General features: G+C 39.6%; 1 protein-coding gene across 13 annotated transcripts in view; it reads right to left on the reverse strand.

The window, feature by feature from the left end:
* The window catches only part of ARHGAP21 (Rho GTPase activating protein 21), a 141065-nt gene that overhangs the window by 38843 nt on the left and 76230 nt on the right, over nucleotides 1-25992 (reverse strand). For 10 of the 13 annotated variants that reach the window (XM_037837865.1, XM_037837864.1, XM_037837871.1 and 7 more), the window contains exons 5-9: nucleotides 21725-21817; nucleotides 17230-17308; nucleotides 13827-13881; nucleotides 3889-3918; nucleotides 767-2654 (exon numbers count right to left, since the gene is read on the reverse strand). In XM_037837865.1, coding sequence (XP_037693793.1) covers nucleotides 767-2654; nucleotides 3889-3918; nucleotides 13827-13881; nucleotides 17230-17308; nucleotides 21725-21817 — 2145 coding nt within the window. Of the gene's footprint in view, nucleotides 1-766; nucleotides 2655-3888; nucleotides 3919-13826; nucleotides 13897-17229; nucleotides 17309-21724; nucleotides 21818-25992 lie in introns of those variants that run through there. The other 3 variants (XM_037837869.1, XM_037837868.1, XM_037837872.1) reach the window with 2 other exon arrangements.

A 25992-nucleotide genomic window follows, 5' to 3' on the forward strand; every position in this document is an offset into this window, starting at 1 on the left:
CGTGGCTGAAAAGGGCTGCAGGAGGGAGACTGTGGCAGGAGTGGACCCAGGGGAGCTGGAAGTGCAGGCAGGTGAGGGGGGCTGTGGTACTGGCGGCCATGGTCTGGGTTACCTGGTGAAAGGGTAAGTAAACAGACAGTCCTGATCAGAGAAGGGACATGAGCTGATTCACGTGTGAAGCCCTCACACCATCAGCAGGGTGGAGGACACGCTTGGAGTGCGGGGTACTAAGGCCCCGGGACCGTGACAGGTGTCACAGATTGGGGCACACTACTTGCAATTCAAGCAATTTTCCCAAATTTACTCCAGGATTTATTCTAAAATAAAATAAACTGACTACACATCTTTTCTTTCAGCCCAAGCTAGAAAGAAAGAAGTTTTAGAAAGTAAAAGACAGTGTTTAAATAAATGACCAAATATGAATTGTCAGAACGGTGCCACCTGGCTTTGGAATCAAAAACACGCACCATTTGGTTTGCTGAGTCCCTTGGACCTGGATGACAGGAGTCTGTTTCATCAAAATGAAAACTTAAACAACGGGTACTGAGTATATCAAGTTAAAAAAAGGTAACATCATAATAGAAACCACTTTTTAAGGAGGATAAAAGCCATGTCCCTGGTTGAAGCAGTTCATGGAATTCAGAATAAACATTCTAAAATTAGTGTAAACCTTCTGCACTGAGAAATGACACCTCTCTGAAAGGGTGTCCCAGCATTCGACGTATCAGCCAACAGTGGGACCACACACAGACACCCAAGAGCTCACCTATGAACGGGATGGAAGCCAAGGAGTCTCCCGGTGGGCTGGTCCCCGAGGCCTTCCTGTCCTCCATCCTCTTCATGTGCACCTCTCGGCGGGCATCGTTGGGCAGCCAGCAGGTGGTGTCCGAGCCGGCCTGCTGGTCATTCACTGCCAAGATGTAGGACTGATGCCTCAGCATCTGTGGGGTCTGCCGGCCAGACGGTGGTTTATCCCTCAGGATGACAGTTTCTTTACTATCTAACATGTCTGCTTGCTGAATTTCAGCCTCCAGCAAATTTAAATCTTGGTTCCCTGGACTGGCAGCTAATTCCAAATCTGAAATGCCAGAACTCTCCCCAGTATGGAGGAGAAGCTGAGCAGGGGCTCCAGGGAGAGAGGGGGGCTTCCTCGTCTCCTCTTGGGGTTCCGGGGCACTCTCTGTTCGCGACCACGACGGCTGTTTCAACAGACTGTTTTGATGCACGTGGTTTCCTGGTTTTTGGTCTTTGACAGCAACAAATGAATTCGGGATAAAGGATGGTTTTGCGACATGTGCAGAAGGTGCTTTCAGAGAATTACTTCTTACTTTCACAAGCGGGGACTTGTCCTGCAAAGCACCTGGAGCCAGTGACGCCCCACAAGGGGTCTGGACATGTCTGCTCGACTGCAGTGGTTTTAGATCTGGTGGCATTTTTTTAAACTGGGACCCAGGTCCTGCTCCTCTCCCACTCATTCGCCTAGGATCAGAATTAACAACAGCTGGAGCCACTGTAAAATTTGAGCCTCGGAAAGGTTTGTGAATTTCTTGCTGTCTGGGTCTTTCGTAAATACCTCGCCTGTCGTCCTGTTCGGTAAACCCACTCCACTTGTAAGTCTGTTTCCGTTCTCCGTTGGAATCGGGCGTTTGACTTTCGGAATTGACATTTTCTAAGGCTTCACCCTGTCCTCCAATATAATCCCAAGAACGAGTCCTGTGGTTACCGAAGACGACGGGCGGTGAGGTCAGCGCCCCTTGAGACGCGCTTCGCGGGCAGTACTTCATCAGGACGGGGTCCTGCAGCCTCTCCTGGGACACGCTGCGCTGCCGGCTCTGGGCTGACTGGGGCGCCCGGTCGTGGGACGTGCTTCTCCGTCGTACCTGCAGGGCGGTGCGACCCGGGGCCACCTCGCTGTACTCTGCGGCGCTCTGAGACGCTGCTCTTAAACTGTCCAATCTTTCCTGAATTGTCCGACAGCCCATGTGCAATCGTCGGTTATCAATATACTCTTTGTAAGTTTTGTAGTTTTTCCAGTCTATGTGCTGATGGGAATTTGGGGAATAGTGATTAACAGACACTGAAGGAGAATCCACGGCCTGAGATCTGCTGCTTGGGATTCCTTCGGAATGTCCACCATAATTTCCAGATTTAAGTAAAATTCCGGAAGGCGAGCCTGTGGTCTGATGAACTAGGTGGGCGGTGGGAATCAATGACGAAGGTGGTGACGTGGTTCTTGACACCGATTTCACGGAGGTCTGCCCGTGGATGCCGTACCTCACCTCCTCAGTTCTGTGTGTGGGACCCGCGTGGCTGTTTCTGTTGGTTAACAGGTCCACCACCTTCTCAGAAGGCACGATGACGGTCCTCACACTCTCGTTGCACACGCACACCGCCGTGTTTGATTTTGCAACGTCGGTTGGGGATGGAGGCACTTGTATTTCCATTCTGTAGGCCCGGCCAGGCTGGGTCAGTACCGGTGTGCTGCTTTGATGCTTATTCACGGAGGAATCTGGAGGAGACGCTTCTGCTGGCTGCGCCATGGCTGCAGGGGCAGAGGCTAGCCAGGGGTAGCAAACAGGCGGTGGTTCGGGGATGTTGTGTGCTTTGCCGCTGTAGGCGTCATTGCCTTTCAGGTAGGCATCTTGAGAATATGCCTGGGCGGGAGTGAGAAAAAGCATCATTGCAAATTCATAAGAAGAGCAATCACTTCCATTCTTACGGGCCACGACTTCATTTTCCCATGCCCAGCTTGTCCCTGAACGATGCCCAACACAGCATGCATGCAAACGCAATGTAAGGATATAACACAAACCAAATAAATTGTAAGATTTGCCATAAATATAAATTAACAATAGCCTGTTTTCCAAAAATGGCTGAAACACCCCAAATTTTTCCTCCACCCATTTGTCATAACCACGTTGCTCCTAAAACCCTCCCCATACAAGCTTTCGGATGCAGGGTCAGGGTTTTCTGGCACTCAACAGGTTAAGTGGCTGCCTGATAAATCCCAGCAAAAGAAGATTCTTATCTTTTGCCAGAAAGAAGGTGAAATATTAAACATCATAACCAAATACATTTTTATGCGAAGCACTAGTACCATCATAAATGAAAAGTCATTTATTGAACAGTGTCTAGCCAATTAACATTACTGAGACCCTAAAAATAATCTAATAAATTAAATCCTTCAACAGCCAAGCTAAATATTTTAAGTTTAAAATAAGAGAAGAACATGCATGTTTAAGAAATTTGGCACATAGATTAAGAGCATAAAAACATGAAATAAACAGGTAATTAAACTTTCTGCAGATATTTTATATTTTTACATTAAGTAATCGCAGATTACATTATATAAATTTATTTGGTCTCTTGTTTTACTTATAACAGGAAGGCATGCAGCTCAAATGATTTTTTATCAGCTATTTGTGGAATTCTAATAACTGAAATTAAATAAAACCCAGGACTACGGTCAGCGTTTAAGACAGTTAGCTGTGGCATCATGTTACACACTCTCCCCTAATCAAAACCAGCTTCGAAAGACTAGTATCACATCCTATCTTTATCAGACAGCTTGCAAGGCTTAAGTGCAGTCACAAGTATAACAGCAAAGTACTAAGGGAAAGAGGTTGCAAAACTCAAAAAAAAAAATGCTGATGCAAATAAATACTAGGCTTTAACACCAGTTAAGTACAGGATACAAAAGCAAGCCAAATATAAAAACAAAAAAGAAAGAAAACCAGGTATCACAAACATTCTGCAAATTAGTAAGATAAACCGTGGATGGATTTCTCTAAGCAAACTTGCAGTTTTAACAGTTTAATTTGCTTTATTACAAATCTCTATAACACAGGACTTAAAAAAGCAAAGGCAGGGCTACTGTGTATGTCTTACCGGTGCTGTGACATCCTTTGCAAACTGTAGCTAGCAGGAAAAAGGAAAACACAGTAAAAGCTGCTTACTGATACAAAGACAGAATCATGTTGTCACACCGATGCTGGAAACAGCAAGCTAAAAATACATCTATACTGATTTCTCCGGAAGGTACCAAGAGAGGTAAAGGGCAGTGAAGCATAAAAGAACAACTTCAGAATCCTCTGAGCCTCTTTTTCTCAGGCTTCTATCTGGTTCTTGTCTGATTTGTCTACTATTCTTAAAAGCAAAACGCATCTGGGGACATGCAGTCCTAACGGATATTTTCTGCCATACACAGGGTGGTCTGATGACGTGCCCCAAAAGCTTCCCTGCCACGGAGCAACACTGCCATCTCTCACTTCCCCTGGGCTTTCTCCATCTCGGCTTCCAGAGAACGAAACGAAGGCTCGATTACGCACGGAAGAGAGTACAGCCACCTCCTTCCCCTGCAAATCGGAGCATAACCACGAGCCATCAGCTGACTGCAGCTGCCTTTCCACCATGATTTGGAAGGAAAAAGAGAGAATGTCTTACTAAAAGGGTTTACTCAAAAATTAAGATCCTTCAGGGCTGTACCTTGTGAACTGTTGCATTAGCTTATGAAAACAACTACTGGATAGAATAAAAAAGATTACTTCCAGAGTAATTCTTGTTAACATACAATGAATGTTGTAGAACTTAGAGCAGAATACAGTGAGAAATGAAAGATAACTATACAAAAAGAAACACACATGCCACAATATTTTTAAAGCATGAATCAAAACATGCATTTTGGGTACGTGCTTTAACATAAAAAACGATCTTTTTAATGCTGATTAAATCCAGAACAATACTTTTCCACAACATGAAAACTGCTCGGATGAATGAACTGTCTGGTACAGTATTTCCCACAGCGTGCTTTATGCAATTTTACAGGGTATTGCCTGGAAAACAGAGGGGGAGAGGGGACAGCGGGCGGGGCATCTATGATCAACATTACAGGGATACGTGGGCGGCAGGTTTCTTGACATCTCAGGACCTCTCCTATGTTAATCGACACTGAGAAACTTGAAGATAAAGTACAAATTTATTCAGTCATGAAACCCACTTTTTCTGGGAGTTTTAACATGATTAGAATTTTGCAGTTTGGAAAATGCCGCTCTAGAACCAATAATTTAAAGATTCCTCCTTTATTCGATTTGGGGAAGAATACCATCTTTAGTAATATATGACTGGGATTACAGAATATTCAAAAACATTTTTTACATACTTCAGACATCTCTAAGATTCCTGGCTTATATATAATAGTGTATATTAATGGGTCCCAACTTCGGGGTAAAGTTATAGCAAAGGGTCCTCGAATACAGCACAGCATGCATTAACAGAGGAACGACAAAAATAGAATGTCTTCCCCATTCGTCATTACTGTCTAATGTAAGCAAATGTGGTTGAGATGAGTAAAATATGAATTCATTCAGGAATGAATCTCCTCACATATTCTCTCAGTTCATGAGCACAAAAACAGCTTGCTCATTTATCTCCAAATTAATCAGTCCCTTTTTTCAGAGGCTCCTTGTTCTCATAAAGTTTAGGAACCAATGCTATTCCAAATGAACATCCCTAGGGAAATCAGGAATACCTTGAAGATCCCTGTGGACTGGCATGGACATACCTGGGAGTAATTCTGGAAGTTCTATGGCTATGCACAGACACAAATTCACTTCCTGAGTTACTTTAGGGAAGTCAATTAGGAAGCAGAAACCTGCACTTTAAGGAACCCTCTTTTCCCACGATGCCCTAGCTGGTCCACTAGAAAGCAAACTGTCTGCTGTGGAATGCTGCAGACTCCTTCCAAGAGGAAAGCACTCATCGGGGCTCGGGCCGATACTGGAGTGGGTCATCCTCTCCTTGAGGAGAGCTCCAAACTCCTTCTGGGAGCTCTGTCACCCGGACACGCCAGGGCCTGCTCACAGCTGCGACCGTGCCCCCTTCCTCTCCAGCGCACGGTCCAAAGGCACCGGGACTTTCACTGAGCCACCACAGTCTGACACACCAGTGTTTTAACTTCCCACCAGGGATCTCTCAGTCGCCAGATTAAATAGCACAAAACATCACTTAAAGTATAGTCTTGAAATAAAAAACGATGTCAAAATCATCCCATATTAATAAGTTTGTCTGAAGCAGTACAGCCTGGAAATTTTTGAAACCAATGTCATGAAAATGTATTTTCAGCTTATTAATGGTTTTGAGTTTGGGGTTTGGTTTAAGTCCAAAGGAACACTTCACACCACGTGCAGGAGTTTTGATGGAACTGGGTATCACTGAAATTTTTCCTGATTGAGTAGCTCTTGAATACCAGCTAATTTTTTTTTTCATTTAGCTCTTTTATATACCACCCCACATTCTTTGTTTAGTTTCCTTCACCCTTGCATTTAAGTTTTAAATCTTCTAGCAGTTTAGTAGTTTAAAGACTTATAATTTAAACTTAAAGCCATATCTGATGGAAGTAGAATACGATAAGCCCACAGTGCCTGAGGATCCCAAATGTTCTTAAAAAAAAAAAAAAAAAGAAAGAAAATAAGGAAACAAAGATGACCCAATGAGTTCTTCTGGAATTAGAATTACAAAGAGAATACTAAAATTTCAAACAGTCTGCATCTTGATTCTGTGTGCAGGGCGTAGCAGGAACTAACTAAAATCACTTTCCAGTTCAGTTTTTAGTAGAGTCACATTAAAACCACTATTACCATATCCTATGATACTTAACACCTGTCTCTATTAAAAGGTTTTAAAAAAATAACGTGCAGAATAAATAAGCGGCTGAGATGACAAGTCCTCCCTGCTGCTGCACCTCCAACAGCCTGACTTGTTACCTTGATGCCGTTTCCTGTGACAGAAGCTGGAGTGACCACCTGCGCGCCTCCGCTAAGATCCATGCAACCGATGAAGAGCGGAGCGTGGAGACGGGGCTGGGAGGGGCTTGGATTGTTACTGTGAAACCTTCTATGTTATTTGAAATCTTTCAACAAGCATGTACTATTCTTATACTTACTTAAAAACAGATTTAAAGAAAGAACGAAGTAACTGCCACTGCCTCGCACAACATGAGAGAAACCTCCAGAACTTCCCTCTAGCTTCCCTTTCTCCAGAAGAACCACCTTGAGCCACTCTCTACAAGCGGGTGCGCACGTCTGAATAGAGTGGTCCACCGACAAGGCAACACAGGAAACGATGGCTTGAAACGCGTGTCTAACAGACCTAAAGAAACATGTCTCGCGTTTTTCTGTCTATATGACACATCCCTATGGCGACCGAGTGCAGACTTGCAGGCTGGGTGAGCAGCCCTGAGACCTCGTGTCTGTGGTGCACGAAGCACCTGTTGTGAAACACTCTGAGCCTCAGCCCTACCTGGGTCCGAGTCCCAGGGCCGTCCTCTCCCCCTCCTACACCAGAGAAGTCGCTCAGCCTTGCCGTGCTTTAAGAAAGGAGGTTCAAAATCCCTGCTCAAAACTGAGACATACCCAAGAATCTCCCGGGTTATCTGAACTAACGAACAAAGTTTAATCTTAAATCCTTTGAGCCAAACATATAACAAAATATCTTGGGGCATCCACCAGGAAGAACGCCCAAATTGATCTCTCCTATCAGTATTTGTTCAAGGAAGCACTTTCTTTGGTCTGGTCAGTGTTTAGGGAACTTGATGTAGGGCAGCGATTTCATTCGTGCACAGACATTTCATAGGGTAACAAAACCATTTCATTTTTTTCAGAAAATAAAATAGGAAATGCTTTTAATCTCATAATAATAGCTTGAAAATAAGAACCTAAGATATCACGGCATAAAATATCATCATAAAATACTACAAAATGACTGAAATGAATTCAACAGTACTCATATTTTTAATCTAGAAAATATGTGTTGGTTTAAAAAGTGGAGCCACAAAACACAGGAACAAGTACTATCACCAGCACATTGTATTTGAAAATGAAATGAATTGTTCTTAAAGTCTACTTCATGCTTTTCAACTTTCTATCAGTCCACCCTAAATTATGCAAATTATTATTACCTCTCTCTGTCCTTATACGAGAAAAAGTTTTACACCTAATGTTCTCAAAGGTGAGCTGACAACTTTGGAACAGTTTAGTCCATTCACACTTCAGGGAGCCAGGCAAACACATCCAAACCACATCGGGCTTTTCCTTAGGGAAAATCATTTTTACAGGGGCTGTAGAAATATGTGTTTATGTGTTTTGTTTTTTTTTAACAAATATTCGACCTTACAGGGACAAATACGTCTTTCAAAGCATAACAGATTTAAGACCAATATAGTCCTTTCTCACGGCCCCTCTTAGAACATTTGAGTTCTAGACTCAGTGTTTAGAGAGAGAGAAATAGTTCCACGTATATTATTTTTAAATTATTATTTAAAATATTTTTAATGTTATTTTGTAACCCCCCCCCCCACAACACCCCCACGCAAAATTCTTTTTGTGTTTTATAAGAGCTTTAAAACCATGACACTTGCGGATACTCTAAAACAATTTATCCAGAAAAGAAGGCACTGCACCCTCATGTTCTTTAGGGAACAATGCCCAGTATGCAGTAATTATACGGACTCCTTTGATCTTGTGAATGAGAGCACATTCAAATGCATATGGATAAAAAGACTAGGTTTAAAAGGGAGGTTTTCTTTTATCATTGAGGGTATGCTGCTTTTAAGCATCTGATAATGAAAATAATTCAAATAGCATGTTTTAAAAATGAATTTCCGAACTAATCAGGAGGAGGGGCAAGATGGTGGCATAGAGAGGAGTGGAAGCTAAGCAGTCCCCCTGGAACAACTACAAAAAACCAGAAACAACTAGTAAATAATCCAGAATAACTGCGGGGGGACAAAGGAGACCATCCACTCATCATACACCAACCTGAATTGGGAGTAATGCCCGAGAACACAGCATAAAATCTGTAAGTAAAACCTGCGGAACCAGGTCGGGAGACCCACTCCCCCATAGCCCGAGCTGCGGAGCCTCGTGGTGCCAGAGAGAAGCTCTCTCCCAGCAAGTGAATACAGCTCAGCTGAGCTCCAACTGGGGTTTTAAGTAGCGAGTGTGAACTGCTCACTACAGGTACGCAGCCCCAAAAAACAGACAGAGGCTTTGGGTGACGACTGACCTGGGAGAGACGGAGGGTCGCCTTGACTGGGTCTGAAGGGGACTATCTGTTTCTTTTTCGGCTCAGTGGAGAAAGCCCCAGTCATTTTAAGTTTCCAGGGCTGTGACTCCGGGAAGGGCGGAGACACCACAAGCAGAGAGCAAGACCATTGAAATGCTAATGACCTCCACCTGGGGGGTCTGTCTTCTCTAGGAGGAAAGGGGTGGGGCCCTTTCCATTCAGAACCAGACCCCAGAGCCTGGGGGAACACGGCCACACCTCCTCACACCAGTCAAGAATTATAGGCTAACAGGCATCACCTGCTGGGCAGAAAAGCACAGTGACCTGAGGCATCAAAGGGTGGAGCAATTTTCTAAGACACACCTGCAGGGAAACCAGATACTGAATATTTCTTCCCTCTGGGACCTGCGCCTGTTCTGGTCTGGGAAAACCTGATTTGGATAACCAAGGAAACCATGCCTAGAAAACAGAAAATTACAACCTACACTAAGAAAAACAAAGTTATGGCCCAGTCAAAGGAACAAACGTACACTTCAACTGAGATACAGGAATTTAAACAACTAATGCTAAATCAGTTCAAAAAGTTTAGAGAAGATATTGCAAAAGAGACAGAGGCTGTAAAGGAAGCACTGGACATGTATACGGCAGAAATCAAAAGTTCAAAAAACCTACTAGGAGAATCTATGGAAATGAAAGGCACAACACAAGAGATGAAAGACACAATGGAAACATACAACAGCAGAGCTCAAGAGGCAGAAGAAAACACACAGGAACTGCAGAACAAAACACCTGAAAGCCTACACGCAAAGGAGCAGATGGAGAAAAGAATGAAAAAATATGAGCAACGTCTCCGGGAACTCAAGGATGAAACAAAGTACAGTAATGTACGTATCATTGGTGTCCCAGAAGGAGAAGAGAAGGGAAAGGGGGCAGAAGCAATAATAGAGGAAATAATTAATGAAAATTTCCCATCTCTTATGAAAGACATAAAATTACAGATCCAAGAAGCGCAGCGTACTCCAAACAGAAGAGATATGAATAGGTCTACACCAAGACACTTAATCATCAGATTATCAAATGTCAAAGACAAAGAGAGAATCCTGAAAGCAGCAAGAGAAAAGCAATCCATTACATACAAAGGAAGCTTAGTAAGACTATGTGTGGATCTTTCAGCAGAAACCATGGAGGCAAGAAGGAAATGGTGTGATATATTTAAGATACTGAAAGAGAAAAACCACCAACCAAGAATCCTGTATCCAGCAAAGCTGTCCTTCAAATATGAGGGAGAACTCAAACTATTTTCTGACAAACAGACAATGAGAGACTTTGTGAACAAGACACCTGCCCTACAGGAAATACTAAAGGGAGCACTACAGGGTGATAGAAGACAGGAGTGCGTGGTTTGGAACACAATTTTGGGAGATGGTAGCACAGCAGTGTAAGTACACTGAACAAAGGTAACTATGAATACAGATGAGAGAGGAAGGTGGGGAGCATGTGAGACACCACAAGAAAGGAGGAAAGATAAAGACTGGGACTGTGTAACTTGGTGAAATCTAGAGTATTCAACAATTGTGATAAAATGTACAAATATGTTCTTTTACGAGGGAGAACAAGCAAATGTCAACCTTACAAGGTGTTAAAAATGGGGAGGCATTGGGGGAGGGATGCAATCAGCATAAACTAGAGACTGTAACTAATAGAATCATTGTATTATGCTTCCTTTAATGTAACAAAGGTGATATACCAAGGTGAATGCAGATAAGAGGGGGGGGGATAGGGGAGGCATGTTAGACACTTGACATTGGTGGTATTGTCTGATTCTTTATTCTACTTTGATTTAAGGTTATTTTTCCTTTTGCTGCTTCCTAGCTGTCATTTTCTTTTTTTCCCTCTTTCTTTTGCCTCTCTACCTTCTTTGACTCTCCCTCCTGCCTTGTGGAAGAAATGCAGATGCTCTTATATAGATAGTGGTGAAGGTGGTGAACACATAAATGTATGACCATGCAGAAAACCTTCGAGTATTTACTTGGGATGGAATGTATGGTGAGTGAACAAAACCATATTAAAAAAAAATGGGTCGATGACAAAACCTCGAGGGCAATATACTGAGTGAAATAAGCCAGACACATTAGGACAATTATTGCAGGGTCTCACTGATAGGAACTAATTACAATATGTAAACTCATAGACATGAAATATAAGGTACCAGGATATAGGACGAGGCTTAAGAATGGGGAGTGGTTGCTTACTATGAGCAGAATGTTCAATTAGGATGAACTTAAATGTTTGGAAATGAACAGGGGTGTTGGTAGCAAGATGTGAGAATAACTAACAGTGCCGAATGGTGTGTGAATGAGGTGGAAAGGGGAAGCTCAGAGTCATATATGTCGCCAGAAGGAAAGTTGGAGGTCAAAAGATGGAAATGTATAAAACTGAATCCTATGGTGGGCAACGTCCATGATCAACTGTACAAATACTAGAAATCACTTCATGAACCAGAACAAATGTATGACGATACAATTAGAAGTTAATAATAGAGGGGCATATAGGAAAGAACTACATACCTATTACAAACTATATACTACAGTTAGCAGTATTTCAACATTTTTTCATAAACAGTAACAAACGTACTATATCAATACTAGGAGTCAAAAATTGAGGGGGGTTGGTTAGGGATAGGGGAGGATTAGAGTTTCCTTTTCTTTTTTTCTTTTTTCATCTTTCACTTTATTTCTTGTCTGGAGTAATGAAAAGTTTCTAAAAATTGAACAAAAATTAAGTGTGATGGATGCACAGCTGTATGAGGGTACCCAGGGGCAAGTGATTGTACACTTTGGATCTTTGGATAATTGTATGGTATCTGAACAATCTCAATAAAAATGAAAAAAAAAAAATTTGAACTAATCAAAATGCTGCAAAAAATTAAAATCTAAATTAATTAAATTGATTAAAATTAAAAAAAAATGAATTTCCTATTACAATTCTCTGTTAAGGAAACGTGAAGATCTGTGTGCTCACATCAACCCAAGTGACCTAATTTTCCCATTTTCAACCCTCTGCATTTTACCTCTATTTTAATTAAATTTGTTTTATGTTAAATTAAATTCAGCAAGATAGACTGATGGATAACCAAGGGTTCCACTGATCACATCACTGGAAAATTATTCCTTCCACTGCATGAAACGGCTATAACCACTACAGGCTACAAAGGCAATTCTGCACTGGAGCCCTCCCTCAGGACTCCAGGAGACCAGCCCTTCCGTCCACCAGCACCGCCGGAAACCAAGTGCCCGCACCTGGGCAGGAAAAGAGTCACTGAAGAGCCGAAGACCCTTCAGTTTGTCAAGTCCATCCTGCCCGAGTCTTCAGACTGCAGGGAAGCTTCAAGGTCAAGGCCTCCCTCCCAGGGATGCATCAAATTCTAGGACTTAGCACAAAGCTGTGCTGGAGGAGCGCCCCCATTTCCTTCTAGTCTGGGGGTTTTCATGGCCACAGGCTACTGTCTCCCAATGCAGAATGGGCAGGGTGGGTCTCTGTGACCACCTCCACAAGCCCTGGAAGGTCACCAGGGGCAGCAGCTCCTTCCTTGTCCAGCCCCAGCCCCACCCGCACCCCAGAACCAGGCGCTCCAGAGGGTAACTGGGCAGCAGTAACCAGCCATTCCTAAATAAAATCAACACCCCTCGGAAACACGGGGCCAATCTCCATGGATATTGGTAATTATATTTTACATGTTAGAGAGTAAGTCGAATCATTAAGATCATTAGAAGAGGTATTAACAAATACACTAAAAATTCTTAAGTTATAGACTTTAGTGGTATTTTTGTAAAAAATCTTTAATGGAAGATTATTTAGGACCTCTGTTGAGCTATATTCAAACTAATGCCTTACAAATTAAAAACATTACTTTACCATTTCTATTCTCACCACAAGGAGTCCATAAGTTCCCTGATTTTCTTGAATTTGGCTATAAATAATAAAGAAAAAGCCCAACTATTCACTAAAAGGAATTTAAAAAGAACTCTTCTGTGGCAACTGCCACCTCCTACATCTAATTGTTGGATTTCAATGTCTTACTTCAAGGGTTTTGCTCATTCTGTTATATTCTGAATTTCAAAGTCCACTGAAGGAAATGATCATTTTATTGGAGTAAATTTATATATTCTGTATCATCTTTTTGCTTTCAGCAACATTTAGGAACCATTCAATTTATTTTTCTTTCTAAAATAAATCAAAAATGAATTTTAGACTAAATGCTAAAATTTTCAACTAAATAGGTTCCTAAGAGCCTAACATGTTTTTCATTAAGTTGCGCTCAGTTCATGGTGAACATTACTTCCAACAGAATGAATCGATACTGTTAACAAAATGCTTCAAAAGATAATTTACAAACTCGAATATTTAATTGCAAAACTAGGCAATGGCTTTCATAAAATTTCTCTAGTATTAAAAAAAAAGGTTCTAAAGCCTGAGATATGTGTACTTGTATTCCGAGCTTTGGCTTTTGGTCAAAGGACTACCCGGAACGCAATACTGGGTGGGGCAAACTTTTTAGGAATTTCATCATGAGGAACATCCTACTTAATTGCAAACAGCTGGCAATGGGCTTTTATTTTTAATAAAATTTAGAGAAATCCAGAGTCTTAAATGAACCAGAGATTTTTTTTCACCCTTGAAATTTTTTTTGACTCAGTCCACAAAAGGATTTTTATTAATATTCATGACGATAAAACAACTTTTATATTTGAATAAATAAAACTTACCACTTGGAGAATGTCTTCATCTTTTGGCATAACACTAAGTTCCAATGTTGTATCACTGAAATTGAACATATACACACTATTTTAGGAATTAAGGAAAGACTTAAGGAAAAAATAGTTAACTTGGAAGCATTTTTATAATTGCTCAGCAGTTAAATTTTTGATTTGCTTTATTTTCCAAATTCACATCATTAGGATAAAAAGTTATCATTTTTGTACACATAAGCACATTTCTTTATGCACGCAAGAGGGCACCCTGACATATTTTTATGCTATTCATAACCAGTCTTCTTTATAATGTATTTCTAATTTAGCAATATAAAGTATGTTACCTATATTAAGCAGTCCTGGAACAAAACTCATAACAATATCAGTATACAATGGTATACTTCAAGTTACAAAACAAATTACAGATTTTAGCTCATATTTTTCTGACTGTTTATCAAGCTAAAAATTCATTAACATAAAAATTACCAAAGAGCCCTCAAGGTTACCATTTTAAACAATATTAAACATCCTAACTTTGCAAAATTCCATCTTGACCTCAAAGGAAAAGGGAATCCGAGTTTACAATCACATCTGCTAAAATGACTCATTTTTAAAAATTATAGAATATCTTATCTATTTGCCTTCTTTATGGTTTAATTTTAAAGCCTTAAACAGCTCACAGTTTTACTTTATTTTGGTACTCCAAATTTCCTGTCAAGAGGGCTAGATGAGTTTTTCTAGGCTTTAAAAAAGTTCAAAGGGGTAAATTACACTCAATTCTGTGATGTGGAATTACATTTAGATACGGCAAGGACAGTGGCATGATTCTTATAAAGTGCTTCAATGTCCAATCAAACAATAGCAGACAGATTTTGTTTCCCAGTACAATCAAGACATTAAGAAACAAACAAGGAACCCCAAAAGAAAACAAAATCTAGGAATTTACTGGTGTCCCTTTTTGACAGATTTTTAGCTTATAAATGCTGAGAAAATAGTAAGCCAAGAAGAACCACAGGTTCAAATAAAGATAATTAGTTAAAGTAAGTAGGTGCTTGTACTTCAATATTAGAGTTGGTAGATAATGGTAGATAATACATAATTATGCTTAGATAAATTATTTTGCAAGGATACATTTTTATATTAATACACTGCAACATTTAAATGTCTTTTCCTGCATTATCCATTCACTACCAACTGCAGACAAAAAGAACACAATTTTTTAAAAGAAAATAAAATTAAAAACCAGTATTTTTCCATTTTTCAAATTTCTTTATTAGTTGAAAAATTAAGACTGTTATTATGAAAAGTTATTACCCTAACTGCACCACTGACAAAAAAACTACTGTGGATTTTGAGGAAAACAAATATTGTTATGATTACTTGGAAAACAGCATTTTTAAAAGAGGCATTAACAAATACACTAAAAATTCTTAAATTATACACTGACAAAACACCTGGGTATATGTAAAATGAGCTAATTTATTTTGAGGAAAAGGAACTTGAGGTGGCTCTCCCTGCTATCCCCCGAAAGGTTTAATATTCATCACCAATTCCCAAGTCACCTCAATACTTAAGAAGTTCAAATAGTAACCACTGTCAGGATCACCTGGAACCCAAATCAGAGGGCAGATTTAAGATCTGCTTTCACTAAGAATCTCATTAAATATTAAACCATTAAAGAGAATACTCTGAAACAAACAAACAAAAAATGATCATATCCTTTAATTACCAAAAATGTCAAAGTATTAGGGCAGTAGTATAATTTGGACTAGAGCACAGACTGCTTTTGACACAGTTACTGGAGCTTGATGAAAATATTCAAAAACTAAAGAACTTTATAAGTCAGACACAAAAGGACAATTATTGTATTGTCTTACTGATATGAACTAATTAGAATATGTAAACTCATAGACATGAAATACAGGTTACCAGGATATAGAACGAGGCTAAAGAATGGGGAGCGGTTACTTATTACAAGCAGAATGTTTAACTAGGATGAACTTAAGTTTTTGGAAATGGACAGAGGTGATGGTAGCACGTTATTGTGAGAATAACTAACAGTGCTGAATGGTGTGTGAATGTGGTGGAAAGGGGAAGCTTAGAGTCACGTATGTCACCAGAAGGAAAGGTAGAGGTTAAAATATGGGAATATATAAAACAGTGAATCTTGTGGTGGACAGCGTCTGTGATTAACTGTACAAATATTAGAAATCTCTCTCATGAACTAGAACAAACGTATGACACTGTAACTAGAATAATAGAGGAGTATGTAGGGAAAAAATATACCTATTGCAAACTGTGTACCACAGTTAGTAGTATTTTAACATTCTTTCATCAACAGTAACAAATGTCCTATACCAATACTATGAATCAATAGAGGAGGGTGGTTAGGGGTATGGGAGGATTTGAGTTTTCTTTTTTGTTTTTATTTCTTTTCTGGAGAAATGAAAATGTTCTAAAAATTGAAAAAAATTAATTGTGGTGATGGATGCACAGCTGTATGATGGTACCATGGGCAACTGATTGTGTACTTTGGATCTTTGGATGATTGTATGGTATGTGAACAATCTCAATAAAACTTTAATTAAAAATAACATAAAAAACTAAAGAACTTCAATTTAATTATAGGCAGGGGGTGTATGGCTAACATAAAGCAGCGGCCAGTCCAAAAGTTACTCTATTTGAATCTGGAAGGAGCTTCTTACAATAACCAGTGGAGTGATCTAGAAATCAGTCTCCAGATTCTAACCTTGATAGAAATTCAACATGGTAACCTCTTTGGCTTCCCATTTCTTTATTTGAAATGTTAAAGAAATTTCTAGCTGTGTGGCAGAGAGAAGAGTAGGACAAAATTACCACTGAGGTCCACAGATCATCACTCTGTATTTATTGATCTTGAGAGCTCAAAATTCTATCACTCTGTAGAATGTAGCAAGACAAATGGACTAAAAGGGAGTATCTTCCTCTCTTGGTTAAAACAAAGGAAAACATTTGAGCCAAGAAGAGTTTTTAACAAGATATTTACAGATAACATATGTTAGTAAGAGGTTTTACAACAAACTATACATGCTTTTATATGTGTATTTATATATAGTTATTATAAACAAATTATACATTTTTATTGTTACTTCAAAAAAAGGGGAAACTTGTGGGAAATCTAAAATGTGTGTCTCTCAGACTGTAATGGATTTTAATCACAAATCTGATTAACCGCCACAGCAAAGCCACAAACTAAGCTAGACTCAAGTAGGTTGGTTCTTGGCAACTCTGAAATGCATCAACCACTTTATGGGAAAGTTCCACATTTCTGTACCATACCATCTCCTTTCAGGAATACAGTACTGTTTTAAATCTACTTGCTCTACTGATGAATAAAACCCATCTTTGGTCAAAATTAAGCACGTTTCAAGAATCTTACCTGTTCTGAATTAAAGCAATTACTTGGGAATACGTCTTTCCAATAACACTTTCTCCATTGACTTTTATAATTCGGTCACCTTCAAAGAGAAGCATAGAAACCACATGAGGAAGTCCAAAAGAAAGTCACTTTTGAATACTTTGAAATATTTCTTGTATATCATTCACTCATTTTAACTTTTTATTTTGAAGTAATTTCAAAGTCACAAAACTGTTGCAACAATAATATAATCCCCATAAAGAGAACTCCAATTTGCCCCTACCCCACTACCAGACACCCAGGATCTACAAAGTTCACCGTTCCACCACCTTTACTGTATAATTATATCATCTATCTAGCAACCTATCTACCTAACCATCTATCTATTTTCTGAGCATTTGAGAGGAGCTTGCATATATCATAACCCTTGAACACAATACTTCCACTTACATTTCCTATGAACAAGGATATTCACTTATGTAATCACTCGAGCACAGTCAAGTTCAAGAAATTTAACATTGATACAAAGCTTACATTCTATATTCCAATTTTTCCCATTTTCCAGTGATGTCCTTTTGAGCCTCTTCTCCTCCACTCTTTTATCCCACCCAGAATCATGCATTGCATTTAATTCTCATTGTCTCTTTAGTATCTTGCTCTTTCTTTTTATTTTCTAAATTGTGGGAACACATGCAACATAAACTTTCCCATCTCAACTCCTCCTAAGTATATCATTCAGTGGGATTACTCACACTTACAATATCGAGGCACCCTCACTACCTTCGTTAGTAAAACTTTCTGATCTTCCCAAAGAGAAATCCTACACCCATTATGCATTAATTCCCCATTCCCCTGCACCCACCTCTAGCAACTTATACTGTAATTTCTGTCTCTATGAGCGTGCATATTCTGATATTTTCTTCATAGTTACCATGGAGCTTAAATCAGACATCCTAAATCTGTAACAATCTCATTTGCTTTGATACCAACTTACACAACTTCAACAGCATATACAAACTATGTTCCTATACCCCTTCATTCCCCCACCATTTTGTAGTTCTTGCTACAAAATTACATATTTACATAGTATAACCATTGACTGATTATTTTATTTTATGCATTTGCTTTTTTATTTTATGCATTTGCCTTGCAAATCCTGTAGGGAGTAAAAAGTGGAGTTACAAATAAAAAAGTACGGTGGTGCTGGTATCTACCCATGTCATTATGATTACCGGAGATCTTTACTTCTTCATGTGGCTTCAGTCAGTTATCTAGTGTCCTTTCCTTTCAACCTGCAGAAATCCCTTTAGCATCACCCGTAGGGCCGGTCTAGTGGTGACAAAGTCCCTCAGCTTCTATTTATCTAGGAATGTCTTAATTCTTCCGTCATTTTTGAAAGACAGTTTGGCTGAGACAATTCTTGACAATTTTTTGGTTTCAGTGCTTTAAAATGTCTTTCCGGTCTTCTTGCCTCCATGGTTCCTGATGAGAAATTGGCACTTAATCTTACTGAGCCTTCCTTCAATGTGGCACGCTGCTCCTCTCACATAGCTTTCAGACTTTTGTCTTTATCTTCGGCATTCAAAAGTTTGGTTACAACATGATATGGTGTGGGCCTGTTTGGATTTATCCTGTTTGGAGTTCATTGAGCAACTTGGATGCACATACTCATGTCTTTCATTAAATCTGGGAAGTTTTCAGTCATTATTTCTTTGAAATTCACTCTGCCTCTTTCTCTCTTCTCCTTCTGAGATTCACACAATGCGTATATTGGGATGCTTAACAGTGTCCCACAGTTCCTCAGGCTCTGTTCACTTTTCTTCATTCTTTCTTCTTTCTGCTCCTTATACTGGATGATTCCAATAGTCTTATCTTCAAATTCACTGATTCTTTCTTCTGCCAGCTCCAATCCACTGCTGAACTCCTCCAGGGAATTTTTAATTTCTGTCATTGTGGTCTTCAGCAATGTTTGGTTCATTTTCATGATTTCCATCTCTCTATTGAAAGTCTCTCTGTGTTCATCTATCATTTTCCTAATTTCCTTTAGTTTGTGGTTCATGTACTTCTTTACTGTAAGTGAGCATATTTAGGACAATTTTTTTAAAGCCTTTGGCTGGAATGTCCCAGGTCATGACCTCCTCACTGATAGTTTCTAATTCTTTAATCTTCTCCTTTGCCTGGGCCATTGCTTCCTGTTTCTTTGTATGCTTCGCATTTTGATATTTCAGTGTGATATTGCTGGAATTTAGACTCTGAGGCATCTGCTCCTTAGGCTTCTATCTAGCTAGTGTTACGACAGCGCCTTCTTTGAATTCCAGGAGCTAACAAAACAAAACAAGAAGGAAACAACACCTTTCCCAGTCTTTGCAGACTGACCTGTGCAAGTGCTCTCCTTGAGGTCTTATTATTACAACGGATTTGGAGAATCTCTCCAGGCCAAAGCATGGGCCTTTCTGTGAATGCACACTGTCTTGAGCTTGCACACATGTGGTCCTAGGAATTCCCTCATTTATAGGATTGCAAATGTCCCCTCTTCCCTAGGGAAAGTTTCCTCATGGTCCCCAGCACTGCCCTGTATGTCCTACAGCCAGCAATCCTGTGCCCCTGGCAGCACAACAAGGCTGTTTTCCCTCATCTCTCTCTGGGAAAGCTCAGTGAGCCACCTTCTAGGATGGCGAGTCTCTCGGGCCCCCACTCCCATTGTGTGCAACAGGGTTACTCGGCTCCTTCTGGAACCAGGACAGGGACCCACACTGGGAGACTGGGCAGCTCCATGCCAAGCTGGTGTGGGGGTGTGGGAGGGTCCAGCCTCAAGGCCACGAGATCCTACTGCATTTAAGGGGCCTTTTTCCTGATTTGGTGCCCACCCTGTTACTGCTGTTCTTTAACTGTTCCCTGAAGCACTGAGGAAGGTGTTTCTGTCAGTTCTTGCTGGTTGTTCAAAGCTCTCGCAGGGGGACAGAGCCCCTAGTGTCTCACTCCAACATAGTGATGGGTCTGGTCCATGTACTTATTTTTAACATATCTTTGTTCTTAATTTTGTTTAAAGTTCCTTTCACAAAAATAAATCTAGAACTTAACATATGCAGCTTCTCATGAAATACTGCCAGGTTCTAAATAAGAGTTCTAGTCATTTATGAGTTTCAAAACCTCAAAAGCTGTAGCCACCAGGTGGGCACAGTTATTCTATTTTTGCCCCTATCGGTTGTTTTCTGGGTTGGAGAACTCTGGTTACTCCTGCTCTTAGCTCAACATTTCCAGGAGACATTATACAACTGGCTTAAACAATCTATTTGTTCTCCCCTCTGTGTCCTCTAACTGTAGTCCAGCTGACGTCTGTGTATTATTCCTGTGATCTATCAGTTTACTGATTAGTGCTGCACTACAGAACTGAAATAGGAGTAAGCACACACTCCTGACTTTAAACATATTAAACTGTTCTTCATTTTAATGAGCAAAAGGATATCTGGAGTATTCAAAAATTTCAGGAGTAGAAAGGGTTGGGAGAGAGAGAACCGGGGAAAGAGGAGAACAGAAAAAAATTTACTTTTTGTGTGCCTGTTCACCTCTCCTCCATCTTCCCAACATGTGAGGTGAACCATAGGTTGGAGGACACAGGCTATAGAATGGAACCCAAATGTACATCGATATACATAGTATAATGTTATAAATACTAATTGCATAAAAACTAGCTACTTTAGGTATAATGAAATAGGTTATTAAGGTAGGTTAAGAAGTTAACAGTGCATCCTAATAAATCTTAACAAGACACTACTAATAACACCTGTAGCTGAAAATACATCATTAAAAAGGCAATGAAAAAGTGTTTTCTGCTAATTCCCACTTTAAGTGGCTTTATGTTTAAAAAACAAGACCAAAGTCTTAACTCTTTCAGAGTATACAATCACATAAATGAAGTCTCTACTTAGTAGTCATAACTACTTCATTTTTGTTAAAATCTCAAATCACAACATATTTTAGAACAAAAGCTAACATATCTAGCCAATCAGCCTACATCCACTGATACCTACAGATGAAGCTGGGCTTGCATCACATTGGATCTGCTTTGGAGACTTAAACCACACTTTGTATTATAAATTAATTAATTCACCTTTGGCAGTTCAGGAACTTCCAGAACTTGGAGATTCAGGAAGATTATTTCAATTACTTCAATAAACACCTACATCACTTTGCTATTTTGCAAAACTAAATGTATGCAAAAAAGGTTCTTAAAAGAGCCTTCTGATTCCAAGAGTCTATCACCTGTGTGATAACTTTAAGTGCCCATAATTAATCAATTCATACTAAGTTATTTCTCTTCAAACACATCCATTTGGGTATCAAAAAACATATAACTAATTGGGTCTCATAAATAGTAATTAAAGATGTGAAGAAAAGGGGAGAAATATCTAGAAGGACAAAAAAGGAAGACATATAGAACATGAAATGTGGAAGAAGGAGGAAGTCAAGTAAAAAGAGAAAGTAAAAGGTGGTGTTTAAAGAAGCATGTCAGCACCTGTGCATAATCCAGCTTCAAACGCAGGTCCTCCTTCTTTAACTTGCTTAACAAATATGGTGTCCATGGGTTCCAGGCGGTTCCTTTGTTTTCCTGCGGGACAGAAGAATCCCAACATATTTTAAAGGCATGATTTTACTTTGCAACATTTTATTAAAATACCAAGATATAAAATATTTCAATGACACAACGAAGCAAAGATTTCTAATGAACTGTTAAAAGACATAACCTGAATTTTGATGCTAAAATCATAACATAGGTGTTTTCATTACGTCGAACATTTATTCTTTTTCTGTAACACAAGGACAGGCCCAACCACAGGGATGGTATCCTTTTACTGGGTACATTCTATCTGTCAAGTAAATGCTTTACATACCTTAGGGCTAAATTCCATCACAAACAAAGATTACCTAGGCCTACTGCAGAAAAGAAGATACTGAGGTTCAGAGAGCTTAAACAAGCTTTCCAAGGACACATAGCTAGCTAGTAAATGCTGAAGCTGATTCCAATGACTGTGCTCACTCTACTGATTTTTAATACTGCCATAAGATATAATGATGAATAAGACACAGCCTTATTCATATGCCAAACAGAAGTCAAGGGAAGGTGAGTGGATGAGAGGACGTTGAAGCTAGGGGATAAACAAGCATCAAAGAAGCACTGTGGGGCACAAAAAGGCAGTCAGTGGTTCTTAAGAGTGCGATCACCACACAAGCACCATCAGCATCAGCTGGGAATGTGCTAGAAGTGTAAATTCGTAGCCCCACATCAACCTTACAGAATAAGGAATCTAAGGGACTCTGGTGACACTCAAGTTTGAGAACCACTGAAGAAGAAGACATAGCCCTGACCCATAAAGAAGTGAGAATATTACTGAGAAAATAGGGCACATACATGTGTAGAGTCATATATACTTGTAAATAGCAACAGGAGGCAAAAAATGATTGTCAAATATGAAGAATTCATAATTATTGCCATATAAAATGAACTTACATCATGGTATATGCACAAAGATGGCTCAAAATAAGTATCTCAACAAAGGAACGCCCATCAGTTATTCTCCTGACATGCTTAGCTATTTTACTCTGCAAGAAACCCTCTATTCAACTCCCCAAAGAGCAGTGGGGTAGAGTGGAGATGGTTTATGTTTTAGAAGTCAGTAGCCATGGATTCAACTCGTCACTCTGCCACCTGACAGTCCAGTTACAGCTGAGTAAACCTGAGACCTATTACCTTCTCCCCGATAAGGCAGAGACCATAACTCTGTACTTTTACATTTTTAAAGGGTTTCTGTGAAAGCACTTAGCATGGCATGCACTGGGGTAACTCCTCAGTAAATGAAACATTTCCATGCTTACTTGCATACTGCTCAGATGAGGGATAGCGTCACATTTTTGTTTTCAGGCATTTAAAACCTGAAAGTTAATTTTAAAAAAACAAACAAAACAAAAAAAAACAAAAAAAAACACACCTGCAAAATATCTAGTATCCAATTTTAAAGACTACAGATATGCTTCCAGAGAAACTTCATAAGACCATCTCTCTAAGTTCAGACGACATGAAAATATTCTAACCCCTTCTGTCATTTCTGGGGAGCTACAGCTGATATACTCATGACTGTTATCTGCCTGAGGCTTAGGGGGAAGATGAAAAGAGATATTTGCTAAATTCAAACTAAGCAGAAGGATGTCCTAATTCATAAGAGACGCTTGTTAAAGTATTTAGGGGTTAATTATGATACCTGCAACTTATTTGCAAACGGTTTCGGGGAAAAAATATCCCTGATACCCACAACTCAGATGCGTGTATGCACAGACAGCAAATACAGCAAAACGTTCATTGTTAAATAGAGATGGATGGTATATAGTATGCACGTGCTTGCAGTACTTTGAAACTTATAATAAAAAGTGGAGTTGGGGAGGGATTTCTACTATGTCATGCCAAGCTTCATTTTTCTTCATAGAACTCCTCACTCACACCTGAATTCTTTCACTTGCTTACATGTTAGTTGTATGTCTCTCCCAGTAAAAGAAAGGGCAGGATTCTGCCGTGTCCACAGCTATCCACAGCAGAGCAGACATTTGACTTATTCAACAATTGAAAAAAATTATTATTTAGTTTAATTCTCACAAGCCTTCAAGGCAGTCATTACGATGCTCATATTCCCCTTTTACTGAGGAAGAATCACATTAAGTAATTTGAAAAGAGGCCGAGCAGGGGTTTCAGCCCAGGTCTGGATCCAAACGTGGTGCTCCACGATGCTTCAAGAGCAACTGAGCTCCCTGTCCACTGCCAACCATTATGAGCACACAGAGACAGCCCGCTTACAATTCACTTAGAAGGAAAAAAAGTCTCTTTTCGATTTTAAGTCACTTAAAATGCAAGCATGCCATTCAAATCAAGTTGGTAATAAGACTGGTTCCTCTGTGGCCAACACTTACAACAGTTGGCATTAAAGAAAACCGCCTACTGCTTCTTGGCTAGGGATCTGAGGGTTTATAAGTTTTATTACGTCAGGTTATTGCTTTCATGGAAAGATTTATACAATCAAAGAGAAGAAATATTTTTTCTTAATGTCTTCTACTCCACTGTGTACCAAAATTGATTATACCTTCCTTATATTTAAAGATACAAAATGTAAGTGACTGTTAATGAATTCTACAAATACTAAAAAGGGGGTTGGGTAGTGTGCCAGTTTGGATGTATTATGTTCCCCAAAATGCCATTATCTTTGATGCAATCTTGTGGGGGCAGATGTATTTAGTGTTGACTAGATAGGAATCCTTTGACTGAGTGTTTCCATGGAGATGTAACACAATCAACTGTGAGTGAAAGTTTGATTGGATAATTTCCATGAGGTATTACCCTGCCCATTCATGGTAGGTTTTCACTGGATCACTGGAGTACCTTAAAAAGAGCCACACAGGCCCAGACACTTGCTAAGCCAAGAGGGACACTTTGAAGAACTCACAAGAGCTGAAGGAGGAGTGCAACTTACAGAGACAGTTTGAAGATGGCCTTTGAAAGCAGACTTTTGCTCCGGAGAAGCTAAGAGAGGACAAACACCCCAAGAGCAACTGAGAATGACCTTTTGAAGAGAAGCTGCAGCCTAGAGAGGAAGTTCTGGGAGAAAGCCATTTTGAAACCAGAACTCCAGAGCAGACACCAGCCACGTGCCTTCCCAGCTAACAGAGGTTTTCCGGATGCCATTGGCCATCCTCCAGTGAAGGTACCCGATTGCTGATGTGTTACCTTGGACACTTTATGTCCTTAAGACTGTAACTGTGTAACCAAAAAAACCCCTTTTATAAAAGCCAATCCATTTCTGGTATTTTGTATCCCAGCAGCATTAGCAAACTGGAACAGGTAGCAATGCAGAGACTTCTAAAAATTCTGATAGAAAATTTCACTTTCACAGAATGGAGGTGGTCCAAAAATAACTTGGTGTTAATTTCTACAAAGAAATTTTTAACTACTTAGGTGATGACTGTCATTGTAAAATCAGAGATACTCTGTCATTGCCAAATCTTTCAACCTACTATGCCTGAAAATATACGAAGATGGAATAGATTAAAATAGCGGCCACCCTACAGCAAGCACCGTCTGCTGAGAGTTCTGGACTGTCCCCAAAAGTCTGACTTGCTACCTCTACCTGGATATTTTCCATGTTCTTCTGGACAGTAGGAAAATTTCCCACAGATATACTCTAATTACTGACAGGTTTCACCGAGAAATACACTGCCCTTCAACTTCCATATTGCTTGCCTCTTGAGTTCAGACACTTAGCTCATTAATTTTAAGTGTCTTCTTTCTAATATATACAGTCTGCTCTTCTGCTGCAACTGGAAATCAAAGGTATCATATTTAGAATGTGTTCTATACTTCAATTCTTGTGTCTTTAGTTTTCATAAGTCAATTTCTAGATAGGCAAACTAAAAGTCAGATCGTGGTAAATTCACCAGGAAAAAATGATTCTTTGCCTCCCTGTAAGGTCATTTAGCAAAGCCTGATGGATTCCCTAGCAATTCTTAATAAAAGCCTCTTTCAACTCTACATCTGTATTTTATAATTTCTCCAATTTTTTGAAAGCATATAGGACAAATTTCAAAGAACCATTAAACACTGACTCAAGTGTCATTTCCTTAGCCGTATTAAAAGAAAAGGAAAATGTGTCTTTTAGCAGATACATATAATTAAATCTTCCTATAGTCACAGAAAAGGGGAAAAAAAAACAAAGACTGTCCATGGATGAGAATGACTTAAGTGAC

This window comes from Choloepus didactylus, chromosome 5, assembly GCF_015220235.1.
Source record: "Choloepus didactylus isolate mChoDid1 chromosome 5, mChoDid1.pri, whole genome shotgun sequence".
In the NCBI taxonomy this organism is placed as follows: domain Eukaryota; kingdom Metazoa; phylum Chordata; class Mammalia; order Pilosa; family Megalonychidae; genus Choloepus; species Choloepus didactylus.